The sequence below is a fragment of the Pagrus major genome, chromosome 5 (assembly GCF_040436345.1).
Source record: "Pagrus major chromosome 5, Pma_NU_1.0".
In the NCBI taxonomy this organism is placed as follows: Eukaryota; Metazoa; Chordata; class Actinopteri; order Spariformes; family Sparidae; genus Pagrus; species Pagrus major.
In genome coordinates this window covers 10,045,052-10,065,686 of record NC_133219.1, presented here as the reverse complement: position 1 = coordinate 10,065,686, position 20,635 = coordinate 10,045,052, and the positions used below count along the sequence as shown (strand labels likewise).

At 40.8% G+C, this 20,635-nt stretch overlaps 2 protein-coding genes across 2 annotated transcripts; one reads left to right on the top strand and one right to left on the bottom strand.

Annotated features, from left to right (window-relative positions):
• Positions 1-1,637: 1,637 nt before the first annotated feature.
• fam219ab (family with sequence similarity 219 member Ab) lies at positions 1,638-9,645 on the top strand. The gene is given in 6 exon segments (XM_073467022.1): positions 1,638-1,804; positions 3,384-3,483; positions 6,274-6,379; positions 7,507-7,587; positions 7,681-7,744; positions 9,345-9,645. Coding segments are annotated over 6 exon segments (630 nt in total). The 5' UTR covers positions 1,638-1,726; the 3' UTR covers positions 9,546-9,645.
• A 1,523-nt stretch (positions 9,646-11,168) lies between these two features.
• Positions 11,169-16,312, bottom strand: klf9 (Kruppel like factor 9). Its single transcript, XM_073466526.1, has 2 exons — positions 15,693-16,312; positions 11,169-13,236 (listed from the first exon to the last, which is right to left on the bottom strand). Exons 1-2 carry the CDS (start codon positions 16,087-16,089, stop codon positions 12,956-12,958), a joined length of 678 nt encoding a protein of 225 aa, XP_073322627.1. The 5' UTR covers positions 16,090-16,312; the 3' UTR covers positions 11,169-12,955.
• Between the last annotated feature and the right edge of the window lie 4,323 nt (positions 16,313-20,635).

The window sequence follows — 20,635 nt, the reverse complement described above, 5'->3', positions numbered from 1 at the left end:
CTTTATACTTCCACTCTGCTCATTTCTTAAGCAAATATTGTACTTTTTACTCACTACATGTATTTAGTACACTAGTATAGTCACAAGTTACTTTGCAGATTATATGCTGCATCAGAGCCAAAGTAGTGCATTTTTAAATTGATTATTTGAAAAAAATACTGATTCGGACAATCAGAAAAATATGAATATCACACACATGTAAATATATGTATCATTTACTTTTACCTGTACTTTCTTTACTTAATAAACAAACTGCTAAATATACTTTAAAGTATACTCCAATGAAGTATAGGCACCTAGAAACTGTGCTTAACTGTAGAAAATCTACTTGAGTAAATGTACTCAGTTACTTTCCACTGTTTTTCATAAACAGGATGCTGAGTGATGGCATGAGTCAGAAAGCTGTTGTGTACTGCAGCTCCTTGGTGACAGAGGCTGATTGACGTCATATAAACTAGTTGATCCTAATTGTTCATTAGGAACCCAAAGATATTCAACCTCAATAATGAATGGTGACAAATATTACTTTGTTTTGTGTTAGACATCCATTTTTATCCCCGATCAGCTAATTTCATGGCACTTTAATTAGCTTAATTGGTTCCAAACTGTTTATTTGATTGATTAATCTATTCTGTTTTAATTGGAGTTTCTGGGTGAAGGCCCCACTGTTAATTGGCTTTCTGAATGATGGCTCGTTAAGTGGTCTGCTGCTGCTTTTCCTAGTATTTTTATAATAAAGGAGTGTCTTGAGTATTAACCGCCCTGCAAGATTTCAACTGCGGTTGAAACAATAAAAACTGAATTTCATGCCATGAGTGCCGGCGTAGAGACTCATATTAATGATGGAACAGGAGAGATTGTTAATCCCCGAGTTCATTTATTCACTTAAATTTGATCTGAGACTCATCGGTTACACCAGAGGAGCGAGAAAATACAAATATGAGAAACAAAATGAACAAAAAGCTACACATGAAAGGTCATATTGTTATTATAATAAAGTGCTATGGGATTTTTCAACTTTTCCAATAAAATCTTTTAGGATTCACATGTGTTTCTACTGGATATCTGTTTTTATTTCTTCCATGGGTTCCTATCACTTAAAAAAAAAAAAATCCTACAGGAATTCTATGAGAAAAAAATGTCACAGTCTTATTGGGAATCATTTTTTCTGTGGGTCCCAATAAAATCCCTCAGGATTCCTATGAAATTCTTAAAATCCCATGAAACATTGTATTCCCTTCATGAGAAAAAAAAATGTCTCGTTCTGTTTTGGTGGGACTTTCAAAGACTGTTTGTGTTCTTGTTTTTCTTTCTACTGGATCTTAGAAATATGTTTAATGTCTTAGAAAACTGTTCACAAATCAAGTAGAATTTCTCTTGGAGATTATCTTTGGATTCCTATGGGACTCACTCACGTCACTATGCCTTCAGTCCAAATCACACCACTTTGCTGGGGACCACCTCGCTCCTCTTCAACAGGCCCCTTCTGGGTGCCCGGACCATAGCTTGGGATACCCTACCCGGAAGTGGGTGGTGGAGTCACCGTCACCCAACTGGTCACACCACCGTCGACATACTGCCTGCTGGGATGAGGCTCGCCACCGGAGAGCCACAGAGATTGTTACGAGTGTGAGATCACAACACAATCTCGGCGATAAGTCGTCGAAACGAGCATCTGGCAGCAGTTTGTTTCCGGGAGCAGGGAGGAAAGAGGCGCGTCGCCAAAATGATGGAAGAAATAGATAGATTCCAAGTGCCGAGCGCCGTGCAGGAGGCGGAGATGCAGGCAGAGATGCAGCCGCTGGTGAGTCAGATACCAGATCATCATCAGTGTTTTGGTCGTGTTGTTCCGATCCAACACGTCTTTATTAATCCGGGATTATTAGTGTACGAGGCCTGCCATTCATAGTGTTCTGCTCTGGGATCCCGATACATCCATCACCTGCCATGCGTAATATGGGCTGATGTGCCAACAGAGCGTTTTCACCAAGTTTTTTTTTTTACCACAGTGAAATGTAATAAAATGTCAGAGTAACGTGTGAGATAATAACTGATCTGCTCATAGTCTGGCGTTTCTGGCCATGTAACGCAAGCAGCGTCCGGTCTGCTGCGTAGTGAGCAGCATCCGTCATGTCTGGCGAAAACAAGCATCCCATCCCAGCGCCGCTGCTACATCCTCAGCATCCATGCAGCAAGTTGCTCCGGCGTCGACGCCGATGGTGTCGCCGTGACGTGATTAGTGAGCGGCCTGTAATGGCAGATGTGCGCTCGTGTTTACCCGTCAAACCGCTATCTTTTGATTTAAAGAGGAGAATCAGTGGACATGGTGTGGCTGTGCGCTCCGTGGCCTGTAGCGGGGCCCTGGGTTACTGCAGCCTGCAGGGCGGCCTCTGCTGCCCACGGCCGGAGCCAGACTAGACCCAGAGCAGCCTGACCTGGTGTCCATTCATCCCTGGTCCTCCTGTTTCCACTCATTGATAAGATCTTTTTTCTCCTCACCTTTGCCCTGTGGATATAAGGTCTGAGTGTTTCCTGAGGTGGGATCCAGGGACTTCAAGAAGTCCTCCAAAGGGTCCCAGAGCAACCTGAAGAAAATAAGTGTAGTTTTAAGTTCAGTGTTTGTATGGCCTGGCAATGTATCAGTATTATAGATTAACATCGTCTCAAATGTTGGTTGTATTGTGATATGGCACACCTGTAGTCTGTTTTGAAAAGAGACATTTTTAAGGTATGGCCAGAATTTGAGTCTAACGGGTTACTATGTAACCTCGGAGGAGAAATTTAAAGTCATAATTCTGCTATATACAATCTTAATGAGGTAATAACACAAATTCAGAAATATGTATATTTTCCATAACAGAATAAACAAGCTGTTCTCAGAGGAAAATAAGGTCCCAGAACACTGTTTGAAGCTAGAAATGTGGCAGGGTCCGCCACATATAAACAAAGTGAAACAGTATGAAGCTGTGTTGTCCCTAAAGCTCAGTTTGTTTGTTCAGTCACAAAAACAAAGAGAGTTTGTTTATTTTGTTTGATTAGACATAAACTAAACTACATAGTGCACCTTTAAAGGTGGCTCATTCCTAATATTTTGCATGCACTTGAGACGAAATGTCAAATGTCAAATGAGACGAGTAATCTGTTTTGTGTTATAGTTTCAGTCTGTTTCTGTTTCTGTTATCCATAAATATACACAGGTGCTCATTAGATAGAGGAGGATTCCTCCTCACACGTTTTATCTATTCATGAACTGTTTTATTCTCATAGTCTGGGCATAGTAGGGCCGATTGTGCATTACAAAAGTGCATTAATTATTCAGCGATGGCTCTGTAATGCACATTTCTGCTCATCTTTCTGCCGTCTGCCTTGTTGTTTGTCTCCAGGACCCGGCCTCGTCCACAGCCTCAGAGGCAGACTCAGACACCAGAGAGGGGGAGCCTGTCACTATCAACTACAAGCCCTCACCCCTGCAGATGAAAATAGGTGAGTAAAGGAGCTGCAGTGTTTATAGGCCAAGTGTCTGCCTGTAGGACTCAGCATCTCTTGTAATCTACTGTAAATTTAAAGTCCCGTAAAGAGTAACCTGCAGATGTGGCATAATCTCTAGACAAGACAGAGGGATCTGCACAGAGACTGTGTAGCTGTGTTGGGCCATTTTATTTCCTGGTGTGATGGCATTTGAACAGTGGGGATCAATTTTCGGAAAATCTTTCTATGACGAGACAAATCAAGACTGTTGTGGTTTAATCCTCCTTGTTATGCTGCTAAATTCTCAGTAAAATGTACCATTATCGTCCATTTCAGGGTTACAACTAGATGAGTTATGAGTTATTTTTCTGGTTTAACCCACTAATCAGTGAGTCTATTATATGTGAGGAAATGGTGACAAATGCCAAGTTCCCAGAGTAGGGTGTTACCAGGATGATGCCTGTTTTCTGTGCGGTTACATACCTCAAAAAGTCTTCAATTTACACCATATAAAACAGAAAAAAACACTAATCCTCATATTTTAGAAGCTGGTGGCAGCAAGGCTCGGGCATTTTTGCTTGAAAAGTAACTTAAACAAAGACTCACTTATCAAAGTTTGTCCGTTACTTTTCAATAGACTAATCATTTCAGCTCTTATAAATGATATGCATCATTTGGCTTATGGATATCCACGGCAAAAGATATTAGCCTGTTTAATGTTTGGCAATTGAACTCTCCTGTGTGTTTGTGAAAAGCCACAGTCCTTAAAGTCTCATTTCAGCCCCTTGGACAGAATCCAGTGGTGAGCAGCAGCGCCTCTTTATTTTTCTTTTACTCCTACTGCAATACTTTCCTAGCCAAAAACCTTAAAAGCACCAAGAATATTCAAAATGAGTAAACTGCTCAGCTACAGAAATGCATGAAAAATAATAAAAAATGATAATAGTGTAGTGATTTACAGTATGGTGTTAGAAACAGAACCCAATAGAAAAACAATAGAAAAAGTTCACAAAAATCATAAAGATCAAACAAGAATGCCACTCACTAGAGTGCATACCTCCACCAAGGCCCAACAGTCCCCTGTAATTCAATCAAGCCTAATCCAATATCAAATAAAACATAGTTAAATCCTCTAGATCCAGGGGGATCTGCATCATATTGTCCCCACTGATAGATACCAGCCACCTAAATATGTCTGTTTTTCCTATCAAGATCCATGCTTTATTCCCTGAGAAATTTACGAAAATGTCTCGCTATGTTAAAGAAAGTGAGAAAAAATTCCTGCATCCGTCACTTCATACGGATACACACCAGAAGTTAATGGGGTCTATTCTGGGCTAAGACCCATCCTACATCTAAGTTGTGAAAATTTGTTCGGTAGTTTTTGTGTAATCCTGCTGACAAACAAACAAACAGGTCATGGGTGATAAACATAACCTCCTTGGTGGAGGTAATAAAAAGGCAGATGAGAGACGAAAAGAGACAAAAATCTACATCATTAACTAAGCGCATGCCTGAATAAGTCGGTCTTCAGTTGACTTTTGAAACTGTGAGCAGTGCTTTCATATCTGAAGTAACTGGGAAAGGTGTTTCACAGTCTTTGGGCGTAGAGGCTAAAAGCTGCTTTCTCACTTGTTTTGTGGGCCACTTTAGGATCAGAGCACCAAAGAGCTGGTTGATCGGGAGTTAAAAGGTCCAAAAATGTAAGGAGGTGCTATTTCATTAAGAGCTTTGTATGTGAGTTAAAGGATCCTAAATCAGTTCTAAAAGAGCCAAGGAGTCAGTGTAGGGGAGCTGAAACAGAAGTCATTTGCTCTCTTGTCCTAGTTTCTGTTAAAAGTCTGGCAGCAGAGTTCTGAACTAGCTGGAGTCAAATGAGTCAACCGCTCCGCATCATGTTTTGCCACACTTTGGCAACATTTCTCAGGTGGAAGAGTCTTGATCACATTTTCTAATATGGGCCTCAAAGTTCAAATCGAGTCCAGAACGACTCTGATTTGGTTCTTTGTGAAATGCAACTCCAGCAATGTCAGCCAGCGCAGATGTTCATGTCAGTCTACATCCATGGTGACAGTGAGAAGCTTTAGTTGTACTTCATATTATTCTGTTTAATCTCACTGGAGTCTTTTTACAACATGTAAACACAGCACTTCCTGTGTATAAAATACAACCTCCTCATATTGTAATAATGCGTGCTTGTAAAACTAGTGTCTCTGTGACCTTGGGATGGAAAATACTCTGATGGACGGCCTTTTAAAACTCTTTCCAGGATTAAACATGTAATGCCATTAACTGGTGTCACAATATAAATTAGACGCAACATGTTCTGGTGTCACTGATGTATTATATTCTAGTTAACCGCTGGCTCAGACTAGACTAATAGCATTAGTTTAGCCATTTGTTTTGGGATCAGTGACGAGAATGGAACCATGGGAGAAGACATCTTTTCTTTCTCAATATGTTGTCTAATGCTTTTATGATTTTCTATTTTATTGATCGTCGTACTTCCTGATGAGCATGTGTTTAAATTATGCTGATATCTTCTTGTTAAATCTGCAAATCCGACAACCTGGAGACTTCCACAGAGTTTGCAGTGTTGTTTTAATCTGATGCTATCTGGCATTGCTATGCTTTACATCAGCAAATTACAAAAGTTCCCCAGTTTATTCAGGAATCTTACTACAAGCAAATTGCAATCTTACAAATAGCCGACACTGACATTAGTTCAACAGTAATCCATCACTTTTTCATGCATGTTTGTGTGTCATTTGGAGCTAACCTGGTGTGTGTGTGTTTCTTGTGCAGAGAAACAGAGAGAGCTGGCCAGGAAGGGCTCATTGAAGAACAACAACACTGTAGGAAGTCCCGTCAACCAGCAGCCCAAGAAGAACAACGTCATGGCCAGAACACGGTAAGAAGTGAACGCTGTGGTCTCCACTTCCATCTTCTTTCATTCGCTGGTGTCTTTCTGATAGATGACAGCAATTCAAATGTATTTTGTTTCAGTACTCTGGTGGAGTGTAAGGTAAAGGTAGAAATAATACAACAACCAGAATGCACCAGACCCATAAACTCTCCCGCTGATGGGTGACATAATGTGAGTTGGGTGGTGCTTGGTTTTGGTTTTTGAAATAGGAAACAGTATGGCAGCCAGCTGTTAACAAACAATATCGTATTACAGCTGAACAGCGCACTAAAATATGTTTATGAAAACATTTTTGGAGAGAAAAAGACAAGATTGTGGTTCATATTTGATCAGCACTGCCTTGTTTTACAGTTTGATCAAAGCTTATTCAGCCTCTTTTATTTTCACAATACAGGAACAATATGGCGGCCACTTCTAGCGCACAGGCTTTCTCTATTGCGGCTAAACAGTATGCTAAAAAAAAGTTCCTGAGGCAAAGACTTGGTTTATAGTTTATCAGCACTGCATAGTTTTGAAAGTTTGATCAGAGTTTGGTGAGACGCCCCTCACTCTTGATCCGAGAGGTAGATAGAGGGGCGGCTGTGTCTCTTGAGCCATCTATACCCTTTGAGTCCAGGATGCATGCAAACAATATGCAGGAACAACAATCTGTTGTCAATTTACTGTCTGTAAATTGACAATTCCAGCAACTGTTCCACACAATATCACCATAAAAAAGTCCACTTCTCCAGTCCTGTGTGGTCTACCTCACAGTGAACCGTATGCTGTTTTTATGTGTAGGATCAGAAGTATGTTTTCAGGGCTTGACAAAACGGATTATATTCTCTTGTCATTATCTCTGCCTGTCAGTGAGGCTGGCAGGAGAATAGTTTTATTGATTTTGGCACTTGTTAGATGTCGGAGTTAGAAATTAGACCTCTTTCATGCTGCTTTTGTTACTGTAGTTCAGCTGTGAGGCTGCCTCAAGGCTGCCTTCCTTTTCTTTCAGCATTTCTGCCAGTCTTGTTATTACTCATCTCTTCCTGTGTTTCCCTCCTCCACCTTTTCCCGTCTTGCTCTGTTATACCCTTTTTTCCCTCCCTCCTCTTTCTCTCTCTGTTCCCACCCCACAGGTTGGTAGTGCCCAATAAAGGCTATTCCTCTTTAGACCAGAGCCCAGATGAGAAGCCCTTGGTGGCCCTAGACACAGACAGGTGAACACAAACACACACATTAACACACCTCTTGCTACATAAACATCCTAAACACACAAGTAAAAAGCTAACTTGTGCTTTTGTTTCTTTCAGCGATGATGATTTTGACATGTCGAGATACTCGTCGTCGGGATACTCCTCTGCTGAGGTGAGATAAGTTACAGCTTCTTCATCTCATCCACTCCCTCCCTCCCTCCCTCCCTTGCATTCTTTCCTCCATTTTCTTTTATTGTCAGGAGTCAGATTTTATAAGCCAGCCTTGAAGCAAACCCATTTGTATCCATCCTGCTCATCCATGTTAATTCTCAAAGCGTGTGTGCTCTTGCTACATGAGTGCATGATTACATTGCAGACGCACATGAACACAGATGTGTGTGCGAGACACAAAGCGGGAAACAAATGAAATGTCATCTCTGGGTGTCTGCTCCTGAAAATCCTGTTTTCAACGCTGCTGCCAATATAAGTGCAAATCACAGACACATCATCTGATTTATTCTCCAGGGGGAATCCTCGTTCCCACCCACTACATCCATTTTATGCCTGACAAGGCCAGGCTTGTGGATATATTGCGGGTGTATGCCACAATGTTGTCACATAAAGTAAATGTTTTAACCCAGTTTAGCCATTGTCTCCTCCCTCCTTTTCAGCACTTGATAACAACAGCAAGGGCAAAGCACACACCGTAGCAAGAGCAGGATTAACAAAGTGAGGGATTTTTGTTGTTGTGTATGAAGTACAGTAGATACAGTTAATCCACTGTAGGCGAGGCAGCTAAATGCTGGGATTTTGAATGAAGTCATGAAGACATTGCTTCTGTTTTACATGCAAACAAAGGCATTGTTTTGCCAAAAACAAATCACACCAGGACAGTAGTCATCGTGTTCATGACTGAGCTCCAAGTGATGATCCTTGCAGCCATCTGTGAAAGTGCCTCAACTCACTTTGCCGTGGTTACTGCTGTAATTTTACCCAGTCTGAGTCAGAAGCTCAAGAAAACTTTGCTAAATCTGATAAAGTCAGAGGGAAGGTGTGTTTGTGTGAGAAACAAAAAAGACCAGCGAATTGTCTCCTTTTTTTTTGTACAGATTAAGCAACCAAGATATATAAAGACATGTTAATTGGTGTGATTTAGAAGTGCTGATTGGCACACATTTTGTTATCTTTGGACGGAGCCAGGATGTTTCCAGTCATTGTGCTAAGCTAACCAGCTGCTCTCTGTGGATTCATATTTATGGTAAGACATGAGACAGGAAACGAGTCGAGCTTCCCATCTAACTCTGCCAAAAATGTCTAATTATTTATTTAATCTCTCTCAAATTGTGTCACAATGTTTTTTTGTTTTGTTTTTAGCTCGATTAGCTAGCTAATTGTTATGATAACACACTACAAAATTTGAAACCAGAATTTGAACCAAGACCTGCAGTTGTTACATTTCATCCATCATCGACTGCTAGCTCACCAGGCTAATTCCTACATTAGCTACACTCATTAGCTCTTCCCACTGGGTATTTTCTAGCCTGGGCTATACTTGCAACACATGACAGACACGGAAGCAGACGATCTGCACAGAGAAAATTCTGAAATTGAATTCCTAATTTTGAATTGAAAAACTTGCCTGCAACTATTTAGCATTAAAATATAAGAATATATATAGTCAATATGTTGAAACAAACATCCTCGTTGTGTAAAGGCCTCATCAGGTAGCAAATGCTCAGTAGCCGGGTCCTGGTTCACGGCCCTGGTGAAGGGAAACGCAGCTCCAACCCATCATTCTCGTCTCTCTGTCCTCCCTTCTCCAGCAAATCAATCAGGATCTGAACATCCAGCTACTGAAAGATGGTTACCGCCTAGACGAAATCCCGGACGACGAAGACCTGGATCTGATCCCGCCCAAATCAGTCAACCCTACCTGCATGTGCTGCCAGGCAACCTCCTCCACCACCTGTCAAATACAGTAACCCCACCCCCCTGACCTTCTCCCCCTTCCCCCTTTTCCACACAATATAACCCCTGATCTTCATCTGCTGTGAGTTTACTTCGCCGCCAGAGTGGCGACAGTGAAGCATTGGTAGAGTATTGTAATGACAGTTAAGTGCTATGATGATAATGACAATGAGGAATAATCAAATTAACATGTAGAAAGTTTTGGTTTCAAATCAAGGGAAGGAACACACATGAAAATATTCAAAAACAAGAGTTAAAGTGGTGGTTTCCTCCTATGGTAGGACGTGCACTTGTGTTCGAGAGCCTCTCTCCTGGTGATGTAACATAACACACTGATATTAGTAGACAGAAAACAAAAAGGCTAATTGATGCTGTAAAGTGATTTCCATTTCCCCCCGAAGATTAAGAAACATTATCATAACTGCTGACTCAACTGTTCTGCTTACCTGAATTCTGGGTTGCATTTTTCTAGTTTGTTTTTTTTACATTTTTTTATTTAAGTGCTTACTTTTTTTTTAAAACCCGAGGGATATGTATGATTGTATGTGTTGACGCGGGAGATATTTTAAAAGCATGGACTGCAGTCTCGGTACCCCAAATAGAGGATATTTGGTACTGTATTCATCGTACTGTACAGGTTTGTTATGTAGCACAGGCCAGGTATTGCACTCATCCACACCACCCTCAACACTTAGTGGAGGAATGTATGAACATGTATGGCTGACGAACAAACTACATGAAGAAAGAACACTGGACTGAAACAGGAAAATAAGAAGTAAGTAGCTCGTTGCACATTTGATTTTGTCCCCATCTCTACTGTGCAATCACACGCTACTGCTGTGGCACTAGCTTGACTTGTGTTGTTTTGAATTTGCACATTTTTTTGGGCCCATATCTTTGTACTCTTTCCTGCATTGCAGTGACAGTGTCTTATCTGAAATGAACTGTGTCAAAAAGGGAAGACGATACAGCACACGATGCTCATGTGATTCACATATTAACAAGGCCAAAGGGAAGGTGGGGGGCCTGTAGATCGATTTTTCAGCACACACTGCTGTGTTATCCCCCCACTACATTTTTTCTCAGTGTCACTCCTTCATTCCCATTTCTGTTGTCACCTCACTGATCACACACATATGCATGCATACAGTGCCAACATAAAGAGTGAGATGAGATCTATTTGTCTCTTTCGACTAATAGTTGGAAATTGTTTTGTAACTTCAACATCAAGGATCATTGACTTGGAGCACTAATATTCTTCATTTACGACTCTCTGCCCCCCTTAAATCAGTTGATTATTTGCAATGAGAGTATGCCTTAAGTACAGAGAAGTGTATTTATTGCCATCTTGATGATTTAGTTTATTTGAAGAGCATTTGCCGTCTATGAAGTTATGCTTTTTTTTTTTTTTACATTTAGACACGGGTGAAAATTTTTGTTCTTTGGTTTTCCTTTTTTAAATGATTTTCTTGTAAGGTAAACACTTCCATTACAGTATTTAACAATGTTATTGTTATGTGCGGTGTATGAAAAACAATGAATAAATACAAATCTAATAGAGCACTTCCTGTTGTACTGTTTGTGAAATACAGTGTCAGATGTGGTCGTGTGATGTGGGACAGAAATACTGCGCAGGGTTTTTAGAAAGAAAAATAATTTTAATGTTAAAACATTTGAGCAGTCATTATTACACAGCTATGTATATTGCAATAACTTGGGGTCTGCGTTGACAGTCCCTGATTACAGTACAGTAGCATCAGAAGTAAGGGCATTAACCTGAAAGGCACCAACATCTAATCACAGTTGTCATAATGCCGGAAAAAGAAAAACATTTCACTGTACAAATGTATGTAGTTTGTGTCCTACTACACCTACCTTACACTCTATCTGGACGTTTGAATACATTATGTTGCAAGTATAAAAGAAAATTAATGACATCAACAATGTTTCTGGCTCCTCCAGTGGACGAATAAGACCTCTCATCCCATTAGTAATATTACAAAAGATTACCAGACAATTAAAAAATACATTGTACCAAACAAATACATACAAACATGCTACATGATGTAATTCAAAAAGACTCGGAAAACAAACTAATCAACAAAGAGAGCGTGCCTTAAAATGCTTGAACAGAAAATAAAAAAAACTGTTTGTTGTGAGAAATGTTGTGCTTCCACATCACCACCAGGGGGTGTAGTACTGGTTGAAATGACCATGCATCATTATTCCCTGATAAGAAATGCAGTTCAGATACAGAGTAAACAAAAGTTTCAATGTACAGCAACTGGCACTGTTGGCATAAGAGACAGTCATTGATATTCAACGTGTTGTTGAATATCAACATAAAGAATCTGATGATGTTCATTTAGGTAGTATCTCCAAAGGGTGAAAATGTAGAAAGTCCTCTCTGCTACAAAACCCTTGAAAGGCACAGACCTCCTACGTTAACTGTACGTGAATCTTTATGGTCTTAACACCAAAGAGTGAAAAAAAATCTCTAACTTTACCTTTTAAAGGCTTTACCCTGTTGTGTTTTCCTGCACTATTGACAAAATTCAAGCCTGAAAAAATTTATTTTCCATGAGGTCTGCTTATATATTATGGTCAAGCAGAAGTACTTTAAAAGTATTCTGGTTCATTATGATGCGTCAACATTTATGTTTCCATACAGGAAACACGCTGTCTAAGCCTACAAGCTCACAGTATACCTGATTTACTAAGCCCATAGCCAGATATAAGAAATTAAATACCCAAGCTCTGTTATTCTCTCTATTATAGCTTTGTCTCTAATAATACTTAACTATACTGAGTATACAATCCATCTGAAAAGTAGTCTGTTTATTTTATTTACATGATAATACTGCTATACTGTACATTCACCTTGTCCTGGACTGGAGATAACTGTACAAGTATGAGTGTATGTGTGCAACAGTAATATTTACTAAACGACCATTCCCAAAACGTCTCAACACATCTCAGTCATGATCTGTTTTCTTCCTGTTGTCTTCGCCTGAAATGAAATCTATGATGCAAAGTGAACACATGTAGTGTTAATGTACATGAACACCTCTTAGATTGCAGACTGTTCCAGGCAAACATAGAAAAACCTCACACAACACATAGTCAAATAATTACAAATGGCGAAGCAACTAGAAGCTGTCTGACAGGCCCTGAATAACCCTTAATAAATACCAATCACCTCAGGGAACAGAGAGGGGAAGCTCTAGTTTGATTACAGTCAAAGCTATGTTTCTGTTACATGCGTAGAAAAAACTTTAAATAGTGGTCTGGCTGGTTGAGGTGTGCGACTCGACAGGATGTGTGTAAAAGTGCACACCCTGCATGTGGTTGTGTCTGTATTTGCCTCTGTATCTACTGCATGAACCTTCGTGTATATACAGTATGTGTACTATGAGGGTGTGTCTCACACCCCCGCAGGGCTTTGGTCTCCAGAGTCAGAGGAGGACACGGACACGGAGCAGCGGCGTCTCTTGGCCGCGCCGGCGCCCTGGAGCATGCTGGGATGGAAGCCTGCGTGTCGCCGTGCATGTTTAGTCAGGTGGTCGCTCCTCATGAAGCACTTGTCACACATCGGACAGTTGAAGCGCTTCTCGCCCGTGTGTGTGCGGTAGTGACGCGTCAGCTCGTCTGAGCGGGAGAACTTCTTGCCGCAGTCTGGCCAGGTACACTCGAAGGGCCGCTCACCTGAGGAAACACACAAGAGTTTTGTATTACTATTCCTCTGAAGACTTTCCTTTGACTGGATTTAAAGCTTTACCACTTTCATACTTTTCTATATACTTGGTTTTAATGAGGTCAGAAGAAAAGACAAAAGTATTAAAAGGAGACTTATAATTGATTTTGCAATTATTGTTTCATATGTGCATCAGCAGGGTTCCCAAAGGATGGGGAAAAACAGCACGGGGGCTAAGGTTGAAGCTCACGTCCCATTTTTTGTGATATTTTAGTCCTTTACACACACTGGAGTGTGACTTTAAGCTTCAACCTTAACCCCTATTTTTTGTTATCCTCTTTGTTTGGGGACCCTGCTGCTGTATGTGTAAAATAATAATAGCAAAATCAAGAATTAGTTTCCTTTAAATACTTTTTTTCCCCTCCTGACCTCATTAAAGCCCAGTATATAGAAAAGTATGAAAGTTTACAATATGTGGTGATGGTGACAAAATACAAAAATAACCATAAAGTATTGTTAAGGTACTAACTATACAAATGTTCATGTTTAACATGTTATGTGTGCTATATATTAATAAACATATTCATTTTATTTGCTGAAAAATTGTTCACAGACCAAGAAATATGTTGTTTGTCATCCTCCATAGTGATTTTACTACGGTTTAGAATGGATTAGTCAGACCTCAGAAAGGTCAAACTTTCTGCTTTAAGTTGGGATTTATTATGACCAGACTATATTTAAAGGGTAACTCCGCATATTTTATGCAGAGGAAGCTGCATGTTATCTGATTAACTGCCTCCAGTGCTGCATACTGGGTAATGTAGGCGCCAGGTCTTGAAAAGGAAGAAGAATGTAACCATTTTGATAATTTATTTTTAAGGTGTCCATAATGGGTCCAACAGTGTTATAGGTGTGCAATGCTAGACCAGTGGACTTTCAAAACCTGCAACTACATTACCCACAATGCAATTTAGTATTTGAATGACATCACTGGAGGCAATTTATCTTTTTACTTTTTATTACATGCAGCTTCCACTGGAGCCACAAAAGGATTTATACTACTTTTTCCACATATTCAGTCGGACTCCCCAAGACACTTTAATGTGTCAAATTGTTGAGGACTGGGGGACCAAATGAAAATCTATTGTATTTAACCATGTTTTACAGGAGTATCATGGTGATAAAACAATTTTTGAGCTGTTAAAAAGGGCCTGAGGTCTCCAGGAGCCCAAACAGAACACTGAAGTTAACCTTTGTCAGTGCACACCTGCTCTATAACCTTTACTAACCTATTATTAACTCACATTATGATTCAGAAGCATCATTTTACGTCTTAGTCCTGAAAAAGAAGGCTGCAGATAATGAAAACAACACACAAACACAGAGATTACAAAACATGTATCTATTGAGAGGAGGGGGAGGCAAAAGATTCTGTTTTCTTCTGTGTCTGTGACAAATCATGTTTTGGACACCTGCTGTGCATGAACAGCATTTTCCTGGAACAACAACAGAACATATTGATTTAAAAATGATGAGTCATCATAACAGTCCCATGAATAAAACCAAAAGAAAAAATGAGCATGGCTGCCCCCCCCCCCCCCACTCCTCCTCCTCCTCCTCCTCCTGCTGCACGTGCTCTACTGAACCACATGTCTGCCCTTGTTTACAACCCGGCGCAAGGGGAGTGGAGGAGGATGACGTATGAGGAAATAGTGGTGCAGGGAGATTATCTCCGGACAAGAACATGTGGGGACAACGGTGTCGCAGTGACCTGCATGTGAATCAGAAGCCAAGATGTCGACTTTTACTGCTCTGTTATTACAGTATCATGTATGTACACACAGAACCGGATATATATCGATTAATAACAGCCATCAATCATTTGAGACATCAAGAATGTTTAATGATCCATGGAGGGATTAATAAAGTATCTCATTATTTGGATAACGTGTCTTGTGAATTTTCCAGATGACCAGTCCACCATCTTTTGTACAAACATGGGCGGTGTTCCCTGATCGCAGTGGGTGCGTGTCAACAGCAGATTAAAATACCCTCCCCCCCACCATCTCTTCTTTATCTCACACACCTCCCCTCCCCTCCCCTCCCCTCTCCTCCCTCAGCCAGCCCCTGACCAGCCATGGGCCGCTCAGTCACACCCCCCCAGCAGCAGCAGGGGCCAATTCATGGGACCACCTTTCCTCTAATCTGTTATTCATTGGCAGGAACATGTGGTCCCTCACTTACCCTCCTCTCCTAGTGGAGTCTGTGGCGTTCAATGTCACATTATAACTTATTAAATCATGGGTGATGATGATGATGATGATGATGACATCATTATCAGTGAGCTATTTTCTCCTCCATGCTTGACGTCTTCAGCCAGTAGAGTTTGAACAGTGATGTCAACACATGCGTCTGAAATAAAAAAAAAAGATGGCAGAAGTGACGCAGAGCGGTCACTCAGGCTTACCAGTGTGCACCCTGAGGTGGGCTTTGAGGTGGGACGACTTGCCGTACATCTTCCCACAGCCCGTAAAAGGACAGCAGTGTCTCTTCTCGGGAGACTCCTGTCTCACCGCCACCGCCCTCTTGTTCCGGGACTGTTTGGGTGCCGCTGAGCTCCGGCTGTCCCCGGCGTTCAACCGGCAACTCCCCCGCTCCACCTTCTCCTGCGCGCCTGCAGCGTCGCTCATACCCCCGAGACATCTGCTGCCTCCGCCGCTGACGGCGTTGGGGTTGTTCAAGTCCAATAAAATCATTGCCACCATCAGCAAAGTCCTGTTCTCCTGGTTCTCTTTCAACATGTCCTCTGTCCGACCCGGTGGTCGGCTGGGGTCACAGTCTGCAGAGACTCCAACCTCCGACATCACTACAGCAGGTCCGGGTGGAGGAAGGGAACAATGTATCTAGAGTGGCTGTTTGTTCAGAAACAATCCGACACCATAAAGTAATCAGACCGCGGTCTTCCCAGAAAACATGTGGTTAACCATCCACACGTGTCGTCTTCAATGTGACTATTCCGCAAAGGCTGCGTTTCTCGTTGAGGTTGCAGGGTGGGTAAGTAAACACCCCCACAGCAGAGATAGCACTTTGAGTCCCGGCTCTTCCTCTCCGCTTCTCCTTCTCTGGGTCCCTTCCCTCTAACTGCCGGATCAATAAACACACAGCAGCGCAACGAGGCAGCTATTGTGTCTGCGTTTATTCCGCCTTTCTGTGCGCTCCCACACATGCGTCAACTTGTCCTATTTTACTGCGAGCGGCACATCTCTCAACTCCAAGAAACAATTTCGCGGAATCCCACGGCGTCATACGAAAGCAGGGCTCTGATTGGCCGCGAGGAAACACGACTCAGTTTTTGGAATTGCCTATTCACGTGAGTGAGCGACGGGACGCTGGACCAATCGCAGGGCGGGATTGATGAAAAGAGGGTGGGACCAAACTGATGCCACATTCAGGTGCTTAAAATGACCAGGAAATATGGGCATCGTTTTCTAAAATTGATTTTGAAGCGTCAGCTAAAATGACTACGTACTCAGAGATGGGAAATATATTATAGTATATGAATCCAAAATATATACAACATTTATTATAAAATGTCTTTTTATTGAATGTTATAACTTTAAACATAGCGTTTGAGTTAAATTTAAATTTTATAATAGAGTTTGAGTTAAAGATGCAAAATAACTTGCAGTTGATCATAATTGAATAATTCTAATAATTCTATTATGATTTCAGTTCAGTGATCTGGATTTGTTGTTAGTCTGTATACAGCAATGTCCCATCAATATAAATTGTTTATATTGTTCCAACTGTCTTATATGCCTCTTGTTCATAAGTAGCTTTTTTAGTTATTTATTATTTATTGTTTTGTAATGCTCATCTCTATGTTGCTATCCCTTTTGCTGCTTTAACAATACAAATTTCCCCGTTATGGGAATAATAAAGGATTCTCTTATTTACGTTGATTTTACTAATGCGTTCTGAATTTCAGTGATGGAATTACAGCTTGATTTACAATTAGTTTACTACCTGATCCTTTCACACTTTGACGCAAAAAAAATGGGAAAATTAAACACTGCTGAAAGGTTATGAGATGTTTATTGATAGGTCAATGTGGGGGGATTTAGAGCAGAAAACTGTCATTAAATTTAATCCCATTCATTTTATCATCTTATTGTTTACACTTTTGTCGGTTTAATTCTTCAATAGCAATTCAAAGCACTTATGTTTCTCGTCTGCTAGAAATTCCTATCACCAGGTCCATTTTTCCATTTCCCACCATACGCAACTCATAATTACGACATGCTTTGAAGAGGCACTCGAATGCAACATGACAACAGGGGTACACTGACTCAACATGGCACGCCTACAGGCCCGGCCCACACTGTTGCCTCATGTTAGAGAAACCTGCCTATTTATTGTATATTTTCATAAATACATATGTTAACACTTTCATATTTGTAAAATAAAATAACTTGCTGAGAGATAAAATAACAGATTTTATTGAATTTTTAGCCCAGCATAAGCAGGATCATGTTGACTTGCAGGAAATGCACATCCTTTGTGTGCGAGAATAAGAGAAAACAACAATAGACTGTATGATTGCTCACGTGCATGCAGTGAAAACCAGCCGCCACAATTTACAGTCTCTGTGATGATAAATTAGATGCACCACAAGCCACACTGACCATGTCATGTGCGTGTGTGTATGTTGATTGTTGTATGATTCATAAAGAGGCCAGTTGTGGCTTGTGTTGCTGAATGTTCCGCCTACAGCTGCAAAAGTATTTGCCCTGCTGTTATCAATCAGTGAAGGTCAAACCATGCATGCGGCCCGTGTGCTTTATGCTGCATAAGGTCATCTGTGGACCGTACGTTTCTGGTGGTTTCTCCTTTAATTCTACCAGTATGAATCCTGTGTGCAAAGGTGGACAACTGATACTGACATCCACATTATTAGCAGTGAGTATTGGCATCACACCAGAGCTAGTGCTTCTGAATTTAGAGCTTTAAGAGAGAGATGCACGTTTTGTTTTCTCAGGTGAAAACACGACCCAGCCACTGTGGCCCATAAAGCTTCAGATGTGGACAGGTCTCACTTTGTGTCCCAGTTTCACAACCACGCTCTGATCCCAAATTAGCGCAGTCCTCAACGGTCCTCTAAGGCACACTTGAACTCTCTGTGCCAATGCACCCTCGCTTGACACCGTGTATCAGGTATGTCCATGTTGGCATTGTATAACAGTGTTTTCTTAGCAAGAGAAACAGATATATGAAGTGTAAGTGTAATGTTAATTTAGCTATGTCACCTTGCAACAGCAAACTGGTATCATAATGAATCCCTTTCTTCCCATTTAATTCCCAACAATGATAATTCAGTCATTATCTACTCACAATCATGCTGAAGGAAAGTCAGGTGAAGTTCTGTAGAAACACAAAACATTTCTGGAGCTTCGCAGCAAAACAGCGCTGCAGCGTTCTCCTCAACAACTGAAGTGGATGGAGAAAAAACAACTAAAAGGTTAAATCAAGGGCTCTGTACAGCTGCTCGTCTTGCGTAAGCCAAGTCTGAGGTAACCAAGCCCTGAGGTTTTAAAATTGATTTGGAAAGACTTTATTCACACCCTTTTGAAAGAGGAAATCTTCACTGTAGCTGTTAAACTAAAAGCGTTAGCAAGCACTCTGTCTGAAGTGAGTTTACAAGCTTGAACGCTCGTCGAGGGTGTAAATATCGTCTTTTCAAATCAATTTAAGATTGGATTATGGATTATGCCCGATGAGCGGTGCAGAGCCATTTCATGTTTTTTTTTTTTTTTAAGTTTTAAAACAAGTCCCCATCCACTTCAGTTGTTTGGGAGAATGCTGCAACGCTGTTTTGCTGCAAAGCTCTAGAAATATTTTGTGGACGACGAAACTTCACCCGACTTTCAATTGGAAAGGGGGTGAGTAGATAATGACTGAATTTTCATTTTTTGTTGAACTTATCCTTTAGTGTCTGACATTAGCATAACAATATCTGCATCCTCAATGTAAGAGGTCTTGTTAATGCATAGAGATGTTTGATGATTACAGTCATAAAGCATTACAAGCATGAATGTACCAACAGATTACAATATAAAGGCATGTATCACAATGATATAAATATAAATCAAATAAAAAATGCTCTACCTAAATGCATGAAAGGTTGTGAGATTGTATTAGCAGAGAGTGGATAGTGTGGTTATGGCTTTCTGTAATGTTTTTATGACTGTTCTGTATCTGTTTCGGGTAAAGGAACATGTTGACAGGTGTGTGTGTAGTGTTGCATCTCATGGGATTTAAATATTTAGACATGGCGTTTTGTTTTTTGAGACAGGACAAGAAAATCACAGCTTTTCTTCTCTCCGTGATGTTCAGTGTCACAGTGACACACCAGAATATCATCACGATTTCTATTTTTGAGACAGTTTGAGTGGAGCACAAAGGTAGACAGGAACGAGGAGTTCTGCAGTGACTCATACTTGTTTTGGTTTTTTATTTTTTTTATTTTTTGATGTATGAACCATCAGAGCGTAATGTGTTTCTTAATCCTGCCACACCAGTATACCCACCCATTTAATTAGAGACGTTCTTTCAACAAGGCTGCAGTTCTGTTTCTTCCTGCCTCAATGCACTTTCTCTCAGCAAACAAGGAAATGGAAAAGAACAAATAAAATAACACAAAGACAAACATATACTCTCATACTGGCATCCTCCCCTGGATTATGCACAGCAGACATTTAGTTAATAGGGTTGACCTTTAAGTTTTGTGTAACCAGCCAGTAAAGGGTCCCCATGTAATCACATAGTGATCGAGCTTGTTCAACAGAGAAGTTGTCACTCTCTCATAAGCAGCCACTTGTGCCATTGTAGTGATCCATTCTTCATAAGGGTGTGGGTGTTTTTCTCTCCAAAGTCTCAGTAGTATCCATTTAGCTGTTATAAAAAGCCAAGATGATCCATCTCTTCTCAGAGGAGGACAAGTCAGAGTCCAGAAGATCAGGCTTGAGCCCAAGACAGACAGTTTTGCAGAGACCTGGAACCTCTTTCTCAAGGTTTTAAAATGGAGTCAGGATCAACAGATACTGTGATGGCCTGTCTGCACCCTGTGATGTTTAGAAGTAGACCCTTACTTTATTTAAAGGTTGAAAGCATTAGCCTGCATCCCGAATGAGGTGCGTGCACAAACTCGACTGTGCGCCAAAGGTGTAATTAACGTTTTTTCTGGATCACAAATTGATTTGAAAAGGTGTTTTTTTCACTTCAGGCAGGATAGATAGATAGATAGATAGATAGATAGATAGATAGATAGATAGATAGATAGATAGATAGATAGATAGATAGATAGATAGATAGCCTTACATGGAACATGGATACAGTAGATCAAGGTCTTAT